This window comes from Opisthorchis viverrini, assembly GCF_000715545.1.
Source record: "Opisthorchis viverrini unplaced genomic scaffold opera_v5_242, whole genome shotgun sequence".
In the NCBI taxonomy this organism is placed as follows: Eukaryota; Metazoa; Platyhelminthes; class Trematoda; order Opisthorchiida; family Opisthorchiidae; genus Opisthorchis; species Opisthorchis viverrini.
This window is the reverse complement of record NW_008751898.1, coordinates 681,009-703,203: the sequence shown is the minus strand read 5'-3', so window position 1 is coordinate 703,203 and position 22,195 is coordinate 681,009. Positions and strand designations below refer to the sequence as shown.

General features: G+C 41.6%; 1 protein-coding gene across 1 annotated transcript in view; it reads right to left on the bottom strand.

Moving 5' to 3' along the window:
• Positions 1–22,195, bottom strand: part of T265_08867 (hypothetical protein) — a gene marked incomplete at both ends in the record, with an annotated part of 47,637 nt that continues 25,442 nt past the window's right edge. The window contains 9 exons of the mRNA XM_009174784.1: positions 1–126; positions 1,151–1,309; positions 2,593–2,682; positions 3,963–4,154; positions 8,893–9,168; positions 11,849–11,980; positions 16,538–16,673; positions 18,911–19,077; positions 19,936–20,037. Coding sequence (XP_009173048.1) covers positions 1–126; positions 1,151–1,309; positions 2,593–2,682; positions 3,963–4,154; positions 8,893–9,168; positions 11,849–11,980; positions 16,538–16,673; positions 18,911–19,077; positions 19,936–20,037 — 1,380 coding nt within the window. The remainder of the gene's footprint in view (positions 127–1,150; positions 1,310–2,592; positions 2,683–3,962; positions 4,155–8,892; positions 9,169–11,848; positions 11,981–16,537; positions 16,674–18,910; positions 19,078–19,935; positions 20,038–22,195) is intronic.

Genomic DNA, 22,195 nt, shown 5'->3' with positions numbered 1-22,195 from the left:
TTATTTACCCTGAAGTAACGTCTTGTGCAGAGCCAAAACAGATTCCTCCAAACTGACAATAGTTTTTCGCAATTCATTCAGGAGACTTAATGAATGAGTGACGTCTTCTGCTTCATCTTCTTTTTCCTACAAGAAAGACAATTTAATACAGCAGGTTAGCAGAGAGACGGTGGTCTGTTCATGACTTTGCAACACTCAACGGGGCAAATCACAATGCTGAAATTGCTTTTTTAGGTGTCACTAATAAAAGATGTACTCATGGATTATGGTATCGAGCCGATTGTTTGACACCACAATATTCGGTCGCTATAATAACTGTATCTTGAATGTCTCTTTGAAAGTGGATTCAAAAGTAAGCAAGAAATACTTCGCACGCAGGCCCCTTACTTTTCACAAGACAACACCCGCCTACTGAAGCCTCAGTCTACTGTTAGGATGTGATCAGTAACAATAAATTTCTTTTCGTTACACGTCACTTAGTTGGTAAGATTTACATTCGAGTATAACCTGGCAACAAAATCCGTATCCGTAGTATTGTGATAACATAATGAAGGTTTGTTCCAATAACACAGACATCAACATGTTCACCCGCAGCTCTCAAAAGCGCCAACTATTTTATTTTCTGAGGATAATTATCTAGGCGTCGGTAACAAATGTTTCCCGTATTCTCAATGGTTCAAAACTTTTCGATTTCATGAAAACTCCTTCGTGCAGTAGTTTTTAGCCAAAATCAACAAGCAGGTTCTGTCATACGAGGGTGATTGAAAGAACGTTCTAAACGTTTGTGCATTTGAAGCCTAGAGATGTGCATTGCACTAATGAGGGATCCATTAGGTCACTAGGCGGAGGAAATGGTATGTAGAACACACACTAAGGTATTAATAAAATATAATAACATGGTTCTACCATCGTTATGGTAAATTGAAGTACGCCATTTCAGAGCTACCGTACACCTATAGCTCTTTCTGCAGCTTTAACTTAAAAGCAACCGCTTCTATCTAGCACAGATTCTTTCTATCTATACTGCCACATATACCAAGAAGTAATCCGAGCTGAATATCTACCTACATTTGTTACCACAATCCAAATAAGAATGATACAGCTTGGTTTTGTTCAACTGCGAGAATTTTTTTTAAAAATCATTCCTTACCTCATCGATCTCATACTCTTGCGTTCCTCCCATGGCTTTATAGATCCATCCAAACAGAAAGCCTCTTGGCTGGTCCAAAGAGTACGTGTAGACGGTCGGCAGGGGGCGCCAAATTCTAAGGAACACCATCACTCCCCGCAAATTGAGCAAGGTTTCCGTCTTAAATATCAAACATTTAATCAAAATCAGTCAAGAGAGGTAGAAGCAGTCTGTTGTTAAAAACCAAAATGTTATTATACAAAAGCCTCCATTGATGTGGGACACGTAAAACGTATTGGGGCCTAGGGGCGACATGTAGGGTAAAACAGAATTCTGAAAGGTGTACAAAGTTCAAGTGATGACTTCGAAGTGACGTCGACTAATGTCATGTGCTTCTTCTGAACGCCTATAACTTGTCTTTCATTTTCTACGAGGTAAAAGTTGGGCTCAGCAATGAAATCTATTCAAATGATTTTAGCTGGATCAAAAATAGTCGTAAATTTGTCCTGCTCGTAAAGTACTGAATTGTAACGCTTAAGAGATAAGTAGTATCGGTCTTCATGCAACTGGCACTTTAGCTGAAGCTGCTTTTCATTAATCATGTTTATTGCGGAATGTAACCTCATTTCTCCAGCCACTAGATGTTTCACACATTTAACTACATCATTCCTAAGTTGCATCTTACTCAACTATATGAGACATTTCAGCCCTAAATTACGAGTTGGGGTTCTATGTTCCGAACCATGTTTGGAGCTTTATGGTCTCTACCCTGATGTATGTAGTCCGTTTGCCCTCTCGCGTAAACTGCAAAAAAGTCCAAAACGTAAAGTTCACCAATTCTTCTCACTCAGGCATGCATTCCATCGACGATAGGACCGATAGAAAAAGGTGGGTTTTAAATCAACTGGAAAATGTTTGGGACGATTGGGTAGTCGTCGTTTCAGAGAGGTTTGGTAAACAATCGGGGGACTTATTACCTAGCAACGTTTCGCTTTTGCCACAAAAGCTTCGTCGGGTCAGGTGAGTAAGTAGGTTGATGGGGTTTTATGCCAGTCAGGGAACCAATCCGTGAGATTTCTTATGACTAGCTGAATTGATCAATGCTGAGTATCAGTCTGATGTTCCTGTTTTTTGGTTAATTAAGATGACCAACATTTACGAAAGATTGGTTAGGTGGAGTTGTTTTGATGCTGAACACGGAGTTTGCGACCTTAATTTTCTGTCTAGGATACCTTAATGGGTCGCTCGCAGATTTTGTTCATCTGAGTTCGTCAGGTGATGCCGGGAAGATTCGTTTAGAGATGAGGCGCGGGGGTAGTTAATTGGATCTTACTCTACTTGAATTTTTTACTTTTGGACCCAGACCATTTTTTCCAGTAAGTGCACACCGCCTTGTGTCATCTTGGCTGATCTAAAACCGCTCTCCACATGTTTGCAAGTTCTGCCCCCTCTATTCTATTCACACTGGGATGCTTGAACCATTGTTTATCGGAAATCAACAGATAGCGGTGCGGTTTTAAACTGCTCCTCAGCACACCCAAGAGCAACATATGCTAGTATAGTTTCGACGATATTTAGGAAAGTAAGAGCACTGTGCACAGAGGAGGTCGACTGAAGAGCAGCACAACTTGGGATAAAAGAAGCGATACCCGACGGGTTTAGTTAAGCGGCAAATAAGACGAGAATTGGTGCCAACTTCGAGGTCCAACAAGGAGTGGATCGGAACAGCAATCATTCCATACGAAACAGGGACATCTGAAGTCATTAGAAGGGTACTGAATACGGCTAACATTACAGTAGCATTCCAGAGGGGGAAGACTTTACGCTTCGTGTTGGTGCATTTGAAGGATCGACTTCCGGCTGATAGGACTAGGAACTGTGTGTACAAAATAAAAACGACCTTAAGAAGGTTTATTTACGTCAGACAGCTGGGTACTTGTACACCAGAATCTGTGAGCATAAGCGATCCGTCATCAGACAACCCGGAAACGTAGATGAATATCAGGCGACAGTCAAAGGTTCGGCAATGGTAGGTCATACATTACACACTGGGCATAGGGTGAATTTGGAGAATGTAGACATTGTGAGACGGGGTTTAAGATTCACACCACAGCGAATGGTGGCCGAGGTGGTGGAAAGGGTGTTATGGATCAGCCGAGATCACACGAGGCGGTGTGCACTTATCAGAAAAATGGTCTGGGTCCAAAAGTACAAAGTCGAAGTAGAGTAAGATTCAACCAACCACCACCACGCCACGTCCCCAAATCAATCGTCCCGGCAACCCTCAACGGATACAGGTGAACGAAACCTGTGAACGACCCATTAAGCAAAGCAGGGTCGCAAAATCCCCCTAACCAATGTCGTAAATGTTAGTCATCTCCGCTAACCAACAAACAGGAACATCAGACTGATACTCAGCAGTGATCAAGTCGGCTAGTCATAAGAAATCTCACGGATTGGTTCCCAGACTGCCTTAAAACCCAATCAACTTACTTATCCACCCACTTGACCTGACGAAGCTTTTGTGTTAAAAGCGAAACGTTACCAAGTAATAAATCCACTGATTGTTTACCCCTACGAAAGGTATTTTTTTATAAAGGAAACTACTCACAAGGTTGCTGAAAACTCTTCGGCAGCCCACGATCGGTTTCGCCCTTCTTGGGGCTCATCAGTTAGGCGCAGTCCCCTAGTTTCCGTCAACCCTATGTTCTATTTGAACCCAAATTGGACTGTTTTCGAGAAATACACTCATTTGCAAATTAATTTCGTATTCACGACAGACTCAACTAAATTTCTCGTTTATGATATTTATAACATAAAGCTTCTTACTTACCGTCTTACGCAATCGGTCGAAATGCGCTCTTCCCTGCATTTCATTCACATCCCCTACGGCAATGGCCGTCAGCATATTCTGCATAGCAATAGTCATGATACAGATGAAGAGTAGCATGAGCGCGTAAGTAACAGAAGCGTAGTAAACGGCTGCCTCTGGTCCAGAATCTTTATCGTAATGGGACATCATAGTCTGTTGACAGAGAAACGATTGTTTCTTCAGGATTGTTGGAAACAGTTAATTTTAAGCATTGAAACTAACTGTATTTGATTGTGAGTAGCTTGCCTCAACAAAAGAAAGTGGTTTCTGTTAAACACACTTGCCAATAAATGGTCAAACAGGACACAAAGTGTACAGCTGCCGAAAAAACAAATTACCTGCTCGAAGATAATGAATACTAAGTGCAGAATATTTTCAAAGCCCAAGTCATCATCCGAGACGTTTCCGTTATATATATATATATATGTACTCATTACCCCGGGAAAGAATATGGTACACCGAAAAAAGATTAATAAAATGTAAAACTCTTTCAAAAAGAGATTTTAAGAGAGGCTGTAGATGGATGGTTCTCAGACGCGGTAGTGTACGGGATAGCTTTAAATGGTTTGTTTGGAAGCTTGGACATGCTTCATAACTGGTTTGTTGGACGACTCTGTAAGATAAATAATGCTATTCCTCCAGTGGCCTGTTTGCCACTGGCAACCTGAGCACTCTTTTTGAAGTGCGCACTGCAAATAATAAGGAGACGTTTGACGGAAACTTGTACCATAACATAAGTGGACCACTAAGGACCGTCAACTGCGGTCTTCTATATCGGTTGCCCAATACTGTCGTAAATAGTGCCCTCCCACGCAGGACACCAGACGATGGGTCTGCCACCGTCGAAGACACGTGTATGGCATCCCAACATCCGAATATCAACCTAGTGTTCAATTAAAAGGCATAACAAATGGGCGTTTTGTAAGTACTAATGGATCGAGAAATTGAATGCTCAAAAATAAGAAACGTTAAACGCATATTAGGTGAGGGGAAACACCAAAGTTATGGAGCTTTGCAGAAACACAGTTACAACCGCAAAAATCTCGTTTACACCGGCTTCCGATTTTTTCCAAAGGAACTTTTAGAACGAAACGAAATTCAGCATTATTATTGGCAGGTGATATGGTTGCACACACAGTACTTAGGAGACGACAAAACACGAAACCCACAGTGTCATTATTCATTCCCTAGTGTGTCACAGGACTACCGAAACGGGCTTTATCCCAAGTAAAGAAGTAAATGTATCCTGAAGGAACAGATTCAGTGGATCAACTGAGTGACCGTTGTTTTCAGATCAAATCCGCGCCACCACATTCGGACAAAATTGAGTGTCCCAAAAACTCTTGCACGCACTCACAAGATACTTCATGGATTTTTTCCGTTATTTTCCCTGGTATTGATGTAATACTAAATGCACGTGTCCGACACTTAGTCTTGTCATCATTGTGGGAAGCCTACCATACCGTGAGCAACTGCGGCCAAGTTTTAATAAACAGTGTCGGATTTGTGGCTCACTTACACTGAGATGACACTACTCAGCTTCAGTATTGTAAAGAAGTTGGTTTCGTCATCAAAATGATAAACGAAAATTGATATGTGCACCGCAAAACGTTTCTATTATGTCCTGTGGTCGAATTATACCATAACGATGTTACCTTGGTCATTGGTTTTCTTATTGCTATGTTGGGGAGCTTAGCAAGGGCGATTTCGGAAGTCACTCTTCGAAGAAAACTGAAGCGCAAAGTCCTTACTAACACTTTATTGGCTATAAAAACAAATTAGCTTTAGAATTCAGGTAGGTTCTCCTTCACAAGCTGAATTTCTTGGCGGACTAAACTCAAGACGCTGATGGTAATTTAGAACCGCCTTTTCGAGGAAACCAACAGATAACAGTGTCTTATTGGGCCATGATATCGCATCATAAACCTAGGAACAGTTGGGCTCTGACCAAACAAGTTCCAGTCCCTTCGTGACAGGAACTTGCCGTGGTGTGACGGTTTGCGCACTTCAGCGATCCATGAGCTATAATGGGGGTGTCCCGCGACACTCAGAGTCTCCCATACCAGGTTGTTCACTGGTTATAGGTCTGGCCCTGACGGTGTACGAGCACACGTACATCATGACACTTACGACTGGCAACACTCTCATGCCACATCGATAGGGCAGTAAAGCAGCGGTGTTGGATACTGATGTCATGCTGTCGGTGATGATGATGATGATGTTGATGACGATGATAATGGTGAACAAAGTTCAAGCTGAGGTTAAGAACATAAAAACTGCAAGACTTTTGAGAATTATTAGGATAGGCCTTACCCCAATCTCATGACTGACTGGATGAACCCACTCAAGAAATAACCTTCAGTTGTTTGAAGAATACCAGACACAGCAGAACTAGGGGTAAATTCTTAGAGGAGAAAGTGGGTTCTTTGCTCGGCAATGGTGTTTTTAAAAGTCACCTACTTCGTTGACGCTACTTGAGAGCATGCAAACAAGATCGAATTTAACGACCAAACAAATATTCAGACAGGATAAGCAGGAAACCGCGCGTCAGAAGCAGTGGACGTTTATTCCCAGCACTTCGAAAAATTGTTGTACAATTTGCTCGATCCCGTCATCCAAAGAGTTTGTTGATAGTTGATAGTATGAGGAGCCGGTGCCTCTCAGCTCTCGGCTAAATATTATTTTATTGAAACTTCGTCTTTTAATTGAATCCAGTCTGGGGTGAAAATATGGGAATCACAGAGTGACTTCACTTGCGGGCTGAAATCTTCGTCAGAATCTCTAAACTCCCCCCCACACTACCAACCCTAGGATTCATTCATGGTATGAATTGGCCAGGTCGCACTTGAACAGGCTATTGCTCCACCGATCGTTCACCCACTCCATCCACATCACGTGGCAGCAGGTTGCATAGCCACTTAAATTATGACTCTTAAGAGCGGCCAAAACCAATGCCCTATAAACCCAAAGAGCAAGAACGAAACCAAACAGAACCAAATCAAACCCGAATTCATGCAACAGTATCAGTTGCCTGTTGATCTCAGCGCCTGGGTGACCATTAGGAAAACATTCAGCATTGAGCAATGATTGTTTGGATTTTGGTAGTTAGATATTTCTCTGGTTTAAAACAGACTAGATCTTTTAACCTCGTCATATGGCTCAGTGAAACTTTTGTGTCTACAGCAGACCAAAGTTAGGAAATAATTCCGTCGACCGTTTTTCAAACGTTTCTGAAACGATGGGACATTTAAAACTCAACCAATATGTGAGTCAATCTAGGCATATTTAAGAGTTTGTTGTGACTGAAATGAGTGTCACAAATATCGCTTTGTATGACTGTTTATCATAGCCTCGGAAAATCGTCAGAAAAAGGGACAAAGTCGAATAGTTCCAAGTAACCCTTGAAACAAAGGAAGTTTTACCCTTTGAATTTTATTTTGAATTAAGGCGAATATATCCACTATCCCGAACGTGTAAATTCCCAACGCACTTCTATCAAATGGCATACTCAGTTTGTAGTGTTGCTCCACGCATGAGAGTGCAAGTTGTTGCAAACAGATCAGCTTGGCTATTAAACAAGGATAATACACTGCACACACTACTCACTACACTCACAAAGCAACTCTCGGCACCGTAAGTGATATTCATTTGAGTCTCTCGTGGAAGAAATTCATTATATGGATTAGTATATTTCCCGAAGGATTCAATGCTTTATTTTCTTTTCCCGGGGACAAATATTTGGTTACAATACTAGAATTCCTTACGGAGATAAAACAGTTTACTCTAAATTCACTTGTACGTCGGGGGAAGGAGGCAAATAGGAAGTAATCGCTTCTTAGGAAAATTTATTTACCTACCCGACATTTGTCTTACTGATTTTGGTGAGTGATAATATGTAGCACAACCGTCAGACGGAAGCCTCCATGAAATCGACTGAAATCAAATCATTGCAATAAACCAAAACTTATTCCCTTCATACTAGTGAGTAGCAAATATCTGTCCGCAAGACATTAAAATGTGTATGGAGATGTGCTTGTGAGAACAAATTCGAATTGAAGCAGGGACACAGACGTTTCTACTCTCGCATCGTAAGAGATCGTGAGAAGAGACAAATAAAGACACTACTAGTGAGTATTGACCTCTTGTTGAAGAATTTCTACCAAGGGGAAAACGTAAGCTAAATTCTAGTAACTACTTTCCACATTCCCTAATCATTCAAGTGACGTATGGGCGAATACTCTCCTGTTTAAGATGTACAACAGACGCATTGGGTGTCACGCAAGTTTTCAGCTTAGACTGTGTTGAAGTTGTGTGAACAGCGCGTACCCGCTGGTTAACAGCGACAGCCCAAAGAGCCTTTTTATTTGCTTTCTCTTGATCCTTAAGAGGCGGATTAGCTTGTCGATCAGAATAGAATAGTCTCCTCTATCGAGGCGATGACACTAACCTTCACAATAAGTAAACGCGAGCTGAACACAACATTTTAACCGTGTTTAAAGGACGGAGAATTTCCAACTTTCCTTATCAATGTAGCATACATGAGCAACATTTACGAACATACAGAAAATCACTGTTGCTATGTCGGTTGCAGAATCTTTGGTCTGACGTTCGTTACTGATGACCTCAAGTTGGGATTTTTTTATTTTTTTCTGTTCAGAATATACCTTTGTCACAAAAATGGGCACCCAAAAGGATGTGTTCAAATTTTTGCAAATCCACAGAAGTCAGGATAGAATCACGGTGTTCCACGGCATATCCAGAATGAACTACTGTGTGTTAGTCACACAGAGCAAAGCAAGAAACAAATGACGCTAAAAATCAACATAGGAGGAAATTATCTGAGCATTCATACACAAAACATGACAGTAAATACACAAAGAACTTCACTCACCCCAGAAAAATCTACTTCACCGCTGGTCATGGTGATCATCTTGGTGAGTGAATTGCCCATATCCATGAAGGCATAGTGATTAGCCAGTAACAGATGAAATCCTATCATAAAGGCGATCCAAAACGGGCTAAATATGATGAACAGCTTCAACAAGTTTTTAGAAATCAAAACAAAAGTGCCAAGGTAGTTGCCGCTAGGAAACAACCTCTGCATAAAGAATAGCATGTCGACCCACGCTAGCGTAAGACCCACAGTACCGGTCTGCCATTGCCAATGCTGAAAAATATAAGTAGGGAGAAGTGTGATAGACGTGGTAGATGTATTTTTTTGCCAAAATAACGGTTAAGTAGTGTAGTTAAGAGTAAACTTTGCTACACAACTCCTTGTGTCAATGTTCTTTTTCCGTTTTCATTTTTGCTGTGAATTTACTTTGAGAAGGCATACCGGAATGGCTCGTAGAGAATGTGACTCTGCGAGTACTTGGAATGTCATGCGCTATTACACTGGTTCATTAAACAGTTGTTTTATTATGTCCACTGCATTTCTGTCGCAATTAAGTCAGTTGATGTATCTCAACAGGTTTCTGTGAGTTCATCTAGAGAATATGCAACGAATGCAAAACCACGCAAGCGATATCAAATCCGGATAGGATTACAAAACTTGCGTTGGCGTACATGTGCACCGCTGACCGATGATGTGTCTACTACCGACTAATAAACCATATCGAATGCCAGTCAGTCATCTGTAATTGGTTGCTTTTCATCTCACTGTGGTTTGTTGGAGCCATATTACACAATAAACACAATGACAACCATTCACTTTGGCTTAAAAACTGCCTATAAAACTTGGGCAGTAGGCGCGAATCTATCTTAATTATTAATTACACCTCCAAAAGCTGGTAAAATTAGTGCCAGATGTCCGGGGTTCAAATCCCGGCACGGTCATTGGATATGCACTGCTGATGAGCTCTCATAAGAGCGAAACTCGAGTCCAGTGCTTCCCTTTAGTGTGGACTCACCGGAATAATTACGCCAGAACAGGAACATGGCCGTTCAAATGAGAGTGGTGTGGCTATGAACAAAAATACCTATTCCGCAAAACCCCAAAATTTACGAAATGGTTATATCCTATTCAAAAGTTTCTCCCATAATAAGAGGTTTCTCTTTAAGGAGACCAAATAAAATAGGCGTATCACACAGTTTGCACTTGGAGCTGTCGTTCTTTTCGTTATCCTGCATGCAGGACGCTGAGAACAAAATAATGAAAGGCTTGGAATTTCCAGACCGTTTGTCTCCTGGGTTGACACAAGCGGGATATTTTGTGTTACCAGTTTAGGCCTGAGTGAGAGCCACCAAACAAGATAACTTAGCGGCATGGTTTGGGAAATATGTTTAACTTTTAGGAACTCGGTCACTGTGTAATAAGGTGATTCCGCTCCAACAATTCCAGCTCATATCGCTATTTTGATAATTACGAACACATTGTGATGTGAATGTGGCAAGGGACAAATGATGAGCGAGGCAAAGCACGTAACAACAGGGTGGAATGAAACAGTGTCAATTCGTATGGCAAAAAATATGGCAGGCTGCAAGTACATGTGTATCAGGAACATGGGGAATTTCCATCCCAATGTTGCTTTTGGGCATAAAATCGTCCATTAGGAAGAGAACCGGGTTTGTGTGACGTTTGAAGGGCTCAGCACTACTCATAACGAGATGTTTTTTTACTGGAACGAGTATTTCGATATAACGTGCTTACTTACAAATACCTAGTAACTAACACACGAATGTCTTTTGTGGATGCAAAACGTGTACGGGTTCAGCACCAGTTACTCCCTGACACATTAACACAAGTCACTTTTAGTTGGGAAGGCTGAGCACTTGACCTCAAAAATTTGACAGTGTTAGAAATGAGGTTCCAGCTAGGCGCTGAATACATATCTACTTGACAAATGGATTATCAAACATACCGTTAACAATAAGCTCAGTAACATTGGGCTGTAAAGTTAAAAGTAGTTTGGACAGTCTTTTTGCTTTAGGCAAACTTCACTGGCATCCAGAACCCTTCACACGTACAAGCCACTCCCACATCCACTGAGGATAGTACACCACACGCGACTACTTGGCGCGATGAAGACTGACTAGAGTCTGAGACTGTGATATTTGAAGCAACAAATGGGGCTCCATAATTTTCTGCGTTTTCAGCTTATACACCGTATAAAATGAATTGGTTTGTATGGATACTTTGTGAAAGCGGCCTGTTCTTTGACTTATCTTTAACTATCGACTCCTCATTCAGTACGCCGAAGTCACCCTAACAACAAAACTTCGTTCCATGAGTGGTCCTAATTTCTGTTTGACTGTGAGTCAATAAGCCATCTCTTGACCAAAGGTTTTGTCTTCAAATGTTAGATGGTACGTCAAGCGTTCAAATTCAAGTAAGAATTCTTAAGAAGCACAATGTTGATGATAAACAACAATTACGAAATAACTACACAGCTTTTCTTGGCTTTTCGAGATAGACTGACTTCAGTCAGGGAAGGAAATCTCCACCGAAACTTCGAAGTCCCACCGTAGTGCTAACAAGCTAAATTCTGCCTGGAAAAAATGCCACTTTATCTCAACCGAAGAGCACAGTCCGAAACTTTCCTATGGAGAAATACCACGGCCCTTTAAGGGGCCTAGCCCTAGAGATCCGGTTGTGAAGTTGAAGTTTCAAAGGCAGACTACTTAACAAGCAGTGAGTAGTTGGAACATTTTTCAACTAAATCGCCCAAGATCTACTTCTTCAGCCATCCTTAGGAAACGCCTTATTAATGAAGCCTCTGGTATAGTTTGCCTCAAACATACCTCTGTGAATGCTGGCATCAGACAAATTCCACTGTGTAACTGGCCAGAACAGATCAATTCTTGGGAGTAAATTGAGAGAAAAATTGTCATAAATGCCATGGACTCACCTCGCGTAGTCCGGTCTTCGCCATACACTTACTAGTGTCTATGGTCGTGACAATGGCAAGCACGAAAATTGTCCATTCAACCAAATTCTCCAAAGTTAGGTATGATCGGCCAGATGCGCACAACTGAGCAATCTTTTGGAGTGCGAAGACACAGAAGCATAAACATTCTGAAGGGAGTGGCTTTAGTAGTGGTAAACGCGTACTCACTAGTGCCATAACAGGACAACCAAATATGATTATGTGTCGCACAATGAGCGAATCAATATATACCTTGTAACTCACACTTATTCAACGGTTGGCCTGCTAAATACTCCGTTGCTGTTACTGGTACCATACAGCGTGTATACTTGAACTTACCCAGCCATCAAATGTGATCAGTGTACACTGGTGTGACCTAATTAGTTTTACTCAAACTTTCACAGGAATGGCTTAAGTTGACAGTAAATTGCATCCGTCCCTGTTCCAATGCAGTTCTTGCGAATATGGCTATCAGCGTTCAGGGTTTACACAGTAAACGTTTTTCTATTGATTAAGCCACAACCTTTACTTAACTGGAGAGTACTAATATAGCACTGATAATAAAAATATTTCTATTTCTATTTCAAATATGATCGCTTTTTTCATTGCACTTGTACCTTTTCCACAGCTTTACAGGATCTGTTCTTTTTTACCCTCAAATTCCGCTTCGTAGTCGGTTAAATGGCAAAATTATTGCTTCGTGAATGAAACTTATGATGTGCTAATGAGTGGAACCACACAAGATGTCAACCGCTGGGCGAATAGATCACAAAAGTCACGCAACCTGTGGGGCTGTGCGTCGTGATTGAACACCAAAATGTTCATCAGTTACGGAACGAAATCTGAGGAAGCTAGAATACTGGTTGTGGAGTTACATGTCGTTTCTTAAATCAGCCGTCATCAAATCACTTCCGTATCGATCCACAACGCACAAGATTTACTACTCGTCCCGACAAATAACCATATTTCCAGGTAAGCACAATGATTCTGCCACGCAATCAGTGAGTAAACCAGGATTTTTCAACTTACCACGCAAGACAGTAGCTTGATAATGCTTGAGCTCTAGTTCATTATTAGATTCCAATAGAATACCTGACCGGCAATTTATCACCTGAGTCGTTGCATACATCGCATTTTCTGACAGTACTGGAAAGAACGAATTAAACCTGTGGCGAGATTTCATGACCTTTGTTTTGCAGATTACCAAAGCCTGTAGGACAGTACCATATTCAACATTAACAAAAGTCACTACCCGGACAAATTATGGGACAGTCGCATTTATGTTCTACTGTTCTACAACCACTATTCACAGTAAAATATGATCGAGCTTCTAAGTCCAAACATAATTGTTGTTGTTGTTATCGTACACTTGCATTTCACGCTATTGCGGTAACCATTGGCTGGAACTACGTTACACCGTATTCAAGTCGAGTTGTTGTTTCAGGTAAAGCCTTGCTGTTGTTGTTATCGTACACTTGCATTTCGCGCTATTGCGGTAACTATTAGCTGGAACTACGTTACACCGTATTGCAGTCGAGTTGTTGTTTCAGGTAAAGCCTTGTGCTGAATGAGTTGGACTATATCCTGCCCAACTTTGAGCTAATCGAAACTCTGATAATTCGCCGTAATCAAAAAGGCAAGTGTCCAAACTACTAGCCATGAAACTCTCTGGAGTTTCGTGAGATACTGACTCCTAGTAAGGATAAAACGACTGTCAAGTACACCAGGAACTCGATGATCCACATCAAATGAATCCGTGATTTTGTTGCTAGGTGCCGACAAACTTGTTCAGTCGTTGATAAATAAGATGTAGGGGTTCCGAATCATCTCTCAGCGCGAGGTGAAATTTCCTGTTCTGCAGCGCTCCCTATAAAATATGAACGTGTTCCTCCTAATCTTTCTCACTTTTGACAGTATTTGAGCGGTAAATGCATAGTCGTTTAACGCCTTCTCATTTGTATATTCGGAAAAAGGTTCACAATCATGTTTGTGGCTCTTCACTCCATCCAGAGAGAGAGAGAGTCATTTTAGGATCACCGTGTGTTCGACCGGACTTGATGACACTCGTCCTTCAGAGGAGCAGTGTGCAGTGCGATTTGGAAACCGAGCACCCCGTTGATGGTACAGCCAACCGACCCTCATCAAATCACCAACTGTTCCCATGTGTCCACACTGCAGTCCTCTGTATGTGGGTCTGAGTAATTCTTTGTTCAACTGGCAGAAACGAATCATTCAAATGGAAGGGGAATGGCACATATGGATTTTCACTTGCGCAAACATTGGTTGTTGTTTATCAGAATTAACGGCAGGGCTGCGTGCATGTCTTGTACATATGATCATGCGGAATTACCTGTCCACTCTAACTGGCTACACTAATCATCTCATGATCCTAACGCATACATATGCGTTCTGCACTCAAAAAAGGAGGTTTTACTTTGGTGGTGGAACGAAAATGACCGAATTTCAAGATGGGTGCGTATTTCTGGCTGACCTATCACCGTCATAAAACGTCATCTACTGCAGCCTTCGGGTCATCCCACTAACAAGGGCTCTGCGGACACCCCGGAGAACGCGTCATACTCATTTTGTGTATGTAAGGTGTGACTAAACGTCCACGAAACGATACACCCAATCAAACAAGCATGACAGATTTCAGACAATCTAAAGTTGTGAAACTGATAGGCAGATTCAGGGTCTTGAGAAGCGGGTGATGTTAAACCACCAGTAAGTCTAAAAAAGCATACAGACGAAGTCGGGTTGTATGGATTTATGTGTTGCTTCAATAGAAGTCCAAAAATGAGTGTATTTACTCACTTGTTCCCTGCCCACAGAATTAAAAAACGACCTTCATCAATAAAAAAATCTTAGAGTTAGACATCTAGACGGTCATTTCGAATTCTGTGATACTTGTCGGACCTCGTTAAGCAGTGAAACTGTCTATTACCTTATCGGCGTGGTATCTGATTTTACGTACCGGCTGCACAAAATCCCACACTAAGCATCGGAATCCGTCCGTTTAAGGTGAAACTATGGTCTTTACTGGCGTCCTGATCAATGGCTGGCAAGGTTTTACTTGGTTGATACAAATCTAACAGGTACGTGTAATTCGCTTGTTATCATTATGCCGGAATTACCATATTGACGGGTGCTTGGTGGTTTTTCGTGACAAGTACGGAAAGTCGACTGCTTCAGCAACGAGATGTACGAGTTTTACGGGATGGTGCATCCTCAATAACAGTTGAACTGGAATTCTTAAATACAAGCTAATCAGTGGTCGAATTGACCGGAGGAGGGTAGTTAAATGAACCTCAGCTGTCTCCTTTGGAGATAACTGAATTCGCCAGTACGTCAATTGGTCGAGCACACTGGAGCAAATTAAATGATCCGTCGCAGTTCAGTTCAGAAGAATAACTAAGGCTAGATGGTTGATTCCGTAAGACAATCTTTGTTTGAGACCACAACTACGGTGAACATTTTGAATACCTTCTATGGTCGCTGCTGAGCTGAGATTCTTAGGTCACGTAGAGAGCTTGGATTTCAAAACATGCATGGATAGCCAAAAGCGAAAGAACTGAAATTTGGTGTCTTAGGTCGCAATTTTTTCCAGCTTCCAGCGATGTACGAGGGTGGCAACCTAAAAAAGGCGTCCATGACAGGGTATAAACGGGTTTTTATCAGAATTCGGTTCGCAGTTACATGAGAAACTGAACATGTTTTCGCTAAAGGGTCTACATATTCCATATTGATGCGAGATTTGACAACACATGACAGGAGAACTGTGTATTCTTGGTCTTTTTGGAGCGCATGTATGCGTTAGAAGCATGAGATGATTAGTGTAGCCAGTTAGAGTGGACAGGTGATTCCGTACGATCATGTGTACAAAACATGCACGCACCCCTGCCCTTAATCCTGATAACCGACAACCACTGTTTGTGCAAGTGAAAATCCATATGTGCCATTTCCCTTCCATTTGAATGATTCGTTTCTGCCAGTTGAACAAGGAATCACTCAGACCCACATACAGAGGACTGCAGTGTGGACACATGGGAACAGTTGGTGATTTGATGAGGGTCGGTTGGCTGTGCCATCCATGGGGTGCTCGGTTTCAAAATTGCACTCCACTTGTAAGGAGCTGTTGCAAATGAAAGTGATAAACCTAATAACATGGAGGGAATTGTAATTATGAATACGATGATGTCAACAGTCATTCATCCATTTGAATTATTGGAAGTTTTTTAGGCAGTAAACTGTTTATTTTGGAGGAATCTTGTAGGTTTCGTCGAAATAGAGATCCTGAAATCACATTTGGACTTTGCCGCAATCCGAAACTGATTGGATGATCCGATTATTACAAAATGATTGGGTGTTTCCTCTTTGTTTCTGTTGACCACGTTATTGAGCTGGATTACACAAGCCGCCAGAGAAGCATTTTAGTTTTCATTCACGATGATGATTACGTGATCAGCCGTTCACTAAATGAGCTGATAATATGATTGTTGATAACTAAATAACGTTTAACTTGATTGAATGTACGTGGCTTGTTATAGTGGCTGAGGAACTCCACCTCAGTGGAAGGTTAAAACGCTGTAGTATTGGACGGATTACACTATGACTGAATAAACTGAAGAGGTTGTGAACAACGCCACATATGTTAAAGTTAGCGGAACTCACTTCTTTCAAAATATTAATAATGCTGGCCACCATCAGAGCGTATTTTGGGAACTGAACAAACAAGTGGTATGCTTTTTGTTGGTTTTGCTCCATTTCCGCGCAAAGCTCCGCAGTGCTGAGACTCCTCTGACCTAATCTAAAAGAGGAATATGTGATTCGGTTGGTTACCAGATATCTACCGAATAGTTGTAGGTATTCTGTCTACGTTTAGCCCCTGATTGAAGATGGAGGTTGAATGCTGTAATGTGAAACAGTTTTTATGCATCATCTGGCTCGGATACAATGAGGTTACGCGATCTCCCAACTGTACTGCAACTTCCCTCAAATTCTTATACAGAGTAAGGGGCTAAACAGAATGCGATAGACCCCGGTCGATTTGTAAGCATACGCATGCGCATGACAAAGTACTGTTGGTGACTGGGTTTGTGTGCTGTACCATTCAATCAACAGCTAATTAGTAACATAACAGGTACCAGTGGACTGAAGCGTCTGTGAGTTTTCCATTTCAAAAATGGAGATTTCCAAATTTCATCTAGTTAGCAGTTTCGTAGTCACACTGAAATCATCAGAACACCAGTCTAATATGGCCACACTTTTTTAAATTTTCACCCCCGGTGTAATAATCATTCTAGTGATGTAGTAGTGTAGTTTGTTTGATTTAACACCCCAAAGTCAACTTAACAAAATGAGCCCCAACTTTCTACCAGAGTTTTGAAATAATCAAGCCATTAGCCGGATACTTGACAGTGTTTCAAAAATCCCATTAAGGTAATAAAGGGACAGGTCTTGGGGTTTCGTTCAGGATGATTCGCGGATGATGCAGTATCCTCGAGACTGTCTATGAACTTGCTACAAATAGATTGATTTTGGCTACATATACTAACCCAGCAATAAATACTTCCTAGACATGTACGAAAGGTTTCGAGATACGTGTACCTGGGACGATCCGTATACTGTTGTATGTGATTTATTAAACATGTTTGACGGTTTATGTTTCCGTAGGGGGAGTCTCTTATTGTATACAGCTGGGCCCTTTTAAAATAATTTGAGAGGAATAGAAACTAGTGCGCGAATCGCTAGTGAGAATTATTTTGAATTTTATATTCCTTGCTTTACAAACCGAATTTGACCAAGCAGCCTTCGGTAAAAGCACTTTAAGTGCCGGTTACATACAAGTATGCTCTGGTAACCACTCTATTTAGCGTAGTGCGCCATGCATGCATCAAACGGTTCAGACAAAATTAGGATTTTAATTAAAACGTTGATAGCTCGTGAACAGACCAAAAAAGTATCTACACCTGTTCCTACATATGCGGAGTATCACTTCATCGAAATACGTGGTTTTCTTTGCAACGCCTATTTGATGAGACCACATTACAAACGAGGTGTGCAACCAATTCCAGTCGACATTTTAAGTGGAAAATCCGGATGCGTGGTAGTGCTTGTCGCTGCGTGCGAAACGTGGTCGGTTAAACAATGCCGGACCAGATCCACCAGTGCATTTTGCCCTACAGTTTATTTGTCACTTGACCTGCTGCTGCTGTGACAATGACATGAGCAGAAGGGAACGGTGCCTACACCAGAAAATGCGAGCCGAGAACGAAAGAAGAGGCCATTACCACCGACGCAGAGCATGATTCACAATATCCAGAAGCTCTTTTCAAACAACTCGCTCATTAGAGTAGCTGAGTAGACCGAACCATTACCGAAGCAATACTGATAAGGCATTTACAACGGAATTCGCTCTCCTGGAGGTGTCTTACTTGGGTCACCAATTAACCCTAGACGGTAAATTTGATATACTTTGATACCGCTTTTATTACTTAAGTCTTAAACCTGTACTGCACAAATGAGCACATTTTCATGTCAGTTATAACCTTTGTAATTATGTAAAGCCGACGAGTACGAGTGACATATTTTTTCGAAATTGCTTCTCTTTGTTCTAACGAAATTCTGCAGCTTTTCAATCTTTTGCACAACTTGTTCTGTGGGAAAAGGGATCTAGCGTGGATGGGACTGGGAGGCTTTCATACCCTTTTGATTCACACCTTCTTTGTACGGTAGTGAGCTGTAGTTGAATCCAAATAGCTTGGTCTTGATGTTCAATTGTGGGTTCTGTGGCACACTGACACTCGGTTTCCTGGCTATCGTACTTCTGTATATTACGTGCCGATCTGTTTCACTGACTTGAAGAGGTCTAACCATGCTATTAAACTATATAAGGATTATGCATATAGGTTATTCTGCAGCTAATCTACCTGAGATTTCTTGCAACATTAATAGTTCAATCAGACCAGGAAAAATTGCATGCTTATAGAAAAAGTTGAGGACCACAGGCACACGTAACATTGCAATTGAAACAGTGGGACTTACAGCAGATACGGAGGATCAGTGAGTACCATGAACGACGTGAAAAGGGCGATAAATAGTAAGAAAAATCCCATATTGAGTAGATAAAGACCCAGTACGGGCTGCCACATTTGGGATAAAATTGACTGCACCACCGGATGCGAGATAAGTTCTTCACGATTGTATTTCAGCTATAATAACGATGTAAATAGAAGGGGGAAATAACAGACGGGTTGCGTTAAAATATTCTGTAATTGGTTTTCAGACAGTTTCCCTTGTAAGCTACTTAGTTCATTCGGTTAAGTTCGGTCGCCAAACCCTGAGAGATAACTCTACATGTGATTTCACTTAAATCCTTGAAAATGACAAATAAATGGGCTAATTCAACTCAGTTATCTCAGTGAAAAAATCCGTTCCCACTGATGACATTGAGAAAGACCGATTTTAGTGTCTAAGGTATTCTATGCACAAAATTTTGAAATCGCAGTTAGACGGTTACTCTGTCTATCTACAAGACATCTTACGTTCTGAAACCTTAGTCACACCGATTTGGCACATGTATGCAGCTGATCTAGCCTGGATTGGCAACCGGGGGGAGTAAAGCGACATCTTTAAGGAAGTACGAAACTATCATTTACCTTCACCGATGGATGAATAATTAGGGCAGAGCCGATAGTGCGCTGTTGCATTTAGTTTACAAAGGAAACTAGCAAGAAATTCCCACTTATAATCCAAAAACCGCAGAGTTTATTCCCACCAGATTCTGCATGAAAAGAAAAACAAGCACTTAATGCACAAGCGATGAAGGCACAAACGAATCGGACACATGGGCTGAATGTAGTTCACTGTTTCAATTCTACACAAATGAGTACTGGGGCTCTCGGACACTGGGCATATTGTTGCAAAAAATTATCACCCTCGACTGTCAAAGCTGACAGCGTTAGGACAAGAATTTAGGCCAGCCAAACAAAATCCTACAAAACCCGAAAATGCAACCTTTATTTTGCAAACAAAAACACGAAGTAGGGAGAAGTTGGATGTCGGCTTACCATCAAACGCATCGGATGGACGAGTTCTGGCTCCGATCTGTTATCCAGAACACAAACTTGATCCGAATGCAGGAAGGGCACCGTTATATCATCATGGGTGTACTGCAACAGAAAAGCGCATATTTTTGATTCTGTAGGACAATGCGTATTTGGTTGTGGGGTGGCGTCAAGGTAGGCGTCAAGGGAAACATCCTAATTAGGAATCCTAGGTACCTGTTATCAGACTTGACGTTTGAGTAGTTCAAAGAACTAACTAGTTCCCAACTACGGTGTGACTTGACAACATTCGTCAACGAGGGACAGAGTTCGTTTGAGAAACGAACGACTCTGTAGTTTCTGGGTAGATTCGAGGATCAAGCCAAGGAGAAAACTATATTTTAAACCACGAGCAGTTTTTTTGTTTGTCTTTCCTCTGCTCACACCATAAGCGATTCAGGGACGAAATCTTTGCTCCCCAGGCTTGGATGCCCTGAATAAATTGTTAAGCCAAAAGATTAGAAAAAAACTGCATCTTGTTAGATGTAAATTCTTTGTCTGAATCTACTCTAAAGAGTGAACTCTTCAATTCATGTCGGTCACGACGGTGTCCCTGTAGGGCACGATCAGATGTAGAAATCTTATATAACGGAGATAATTTAACAGACAACCAATGCCTGTTTTCTTTGCATCAGGCAGTGAAGAGGCCGCCTGCGTTCCATTCACTCTGTCGACGATTGTGGGTAGAGTTTAGAAATCCTTGCCTACAAACACAGGTATTATCGGGATATTTTGAACCTAATCAAATGTGAGAGTTTGAACTCAACACAGCGTAGTAAAATAAGATGTTATAATCTGGCATTCCGATCGTCATGGACAACCTTCCCCACAACAGCTTATTCCAGCAGGTTGTTTTGACTTTGCACCAGTCAGATTCTATTCCACATGGCGCTCAATTTATTCAACAATATCCGAGCGGGGTTGGCCCAAACTTTTAAGCCGTGATGACAGTCGGGTTACGTTTTCAACAAAATAGGCTAAAGAGTTTAATCATACTGTCTCCAACTAACCTGAAGTCGGTTTTGTTGATTATTTTTCCAAAACATGGAAGCTTGGTCAGACGATTTTGAACAGACACTAATCTGCTGGGGTGTCTTGCAATTATAAGGGGTTCAGGTGGGCAAGCCAGCCCGTGGAATATGTCCAATCAGCATATCAGCAATGACTACGGCGTATGGTATGGCTCTAACCAAGACTTTTGCTAGGGAATGAATATACTTTGGTGGAAAGACACTTATGTTAGGTCTAAGGGAAGGCGTTTTCTACCTTGGGTCGAAAACAATCACTTAGATCTATGGGTCGTTGCAGAGGATGTAACTGCGTGTAAATCCTGTCATGAGTGATAACATAGTAAGATCTATCTGACTTAGACGGAGAACTCCATTCTGTTAAGTAACCTGATTACTGTAGGTCAAATGTCGTAGACTGAACCGTGCTGTGTCAGAACGCCTCTGACTTAATGTAGTTTCGCGGGAGGTTAAGGTCAGGATGTATAATCGTTTAGGGCAACTGTGCACGCCCATAAAAAGGGCTCCGAGAGTTTAGTTGAAATAACAAACTGACAGTCGATTGTCTCACTGAAATCTGCGTCGATGCCATCCTTGACAATGAAATGGCTGTAAAATGTACTGAAGCACGTATGTGGTAAAGGACCGTAGGTATGGTCCTCCAGGTTTGACTTTGAGATGCTCAGTTTTCTATCCAACCAGCTACCTCACTAACGAATGTGCCTGCGAAAGGTAGCATCTGGTGTATATAAGAATGTGCAACTAAAGAAGCATCTTTGATGGTCGACACCATACCTACGGACATCGAGGAAACATACCATTCTGCCTTATTTTACACTAATCGTGAAAGGCAGAGAAGCACTGTAAACCTGTTACAATTTTATTAGGAATTGTTAACAGTACACATCTCAAGAAACTGAGTCCAAGTCAGCGACCCTTAGTCTAGCGTTCGAACACTAGTCCGTTCGGTCTCGAGTGGCTGACCAACATTGTGACTAGCTCTCTCTCATTACACTGGTTGCATAATAATGTCTTGCAACTAAGCGGCAATTCCAGCTCTTTACCTCTTTGCTTAAAACATTTTACTGTGTCAGGAGGCATTGACTTGTGAATTTCCTAGCTGATCATCAGTCCGATGGTCTCGCATACGACTCCATATTATTGCTTGAGGAAATGCATCAGGTGTGCAAACAATAATTTTCGGATTCAGAAATGGC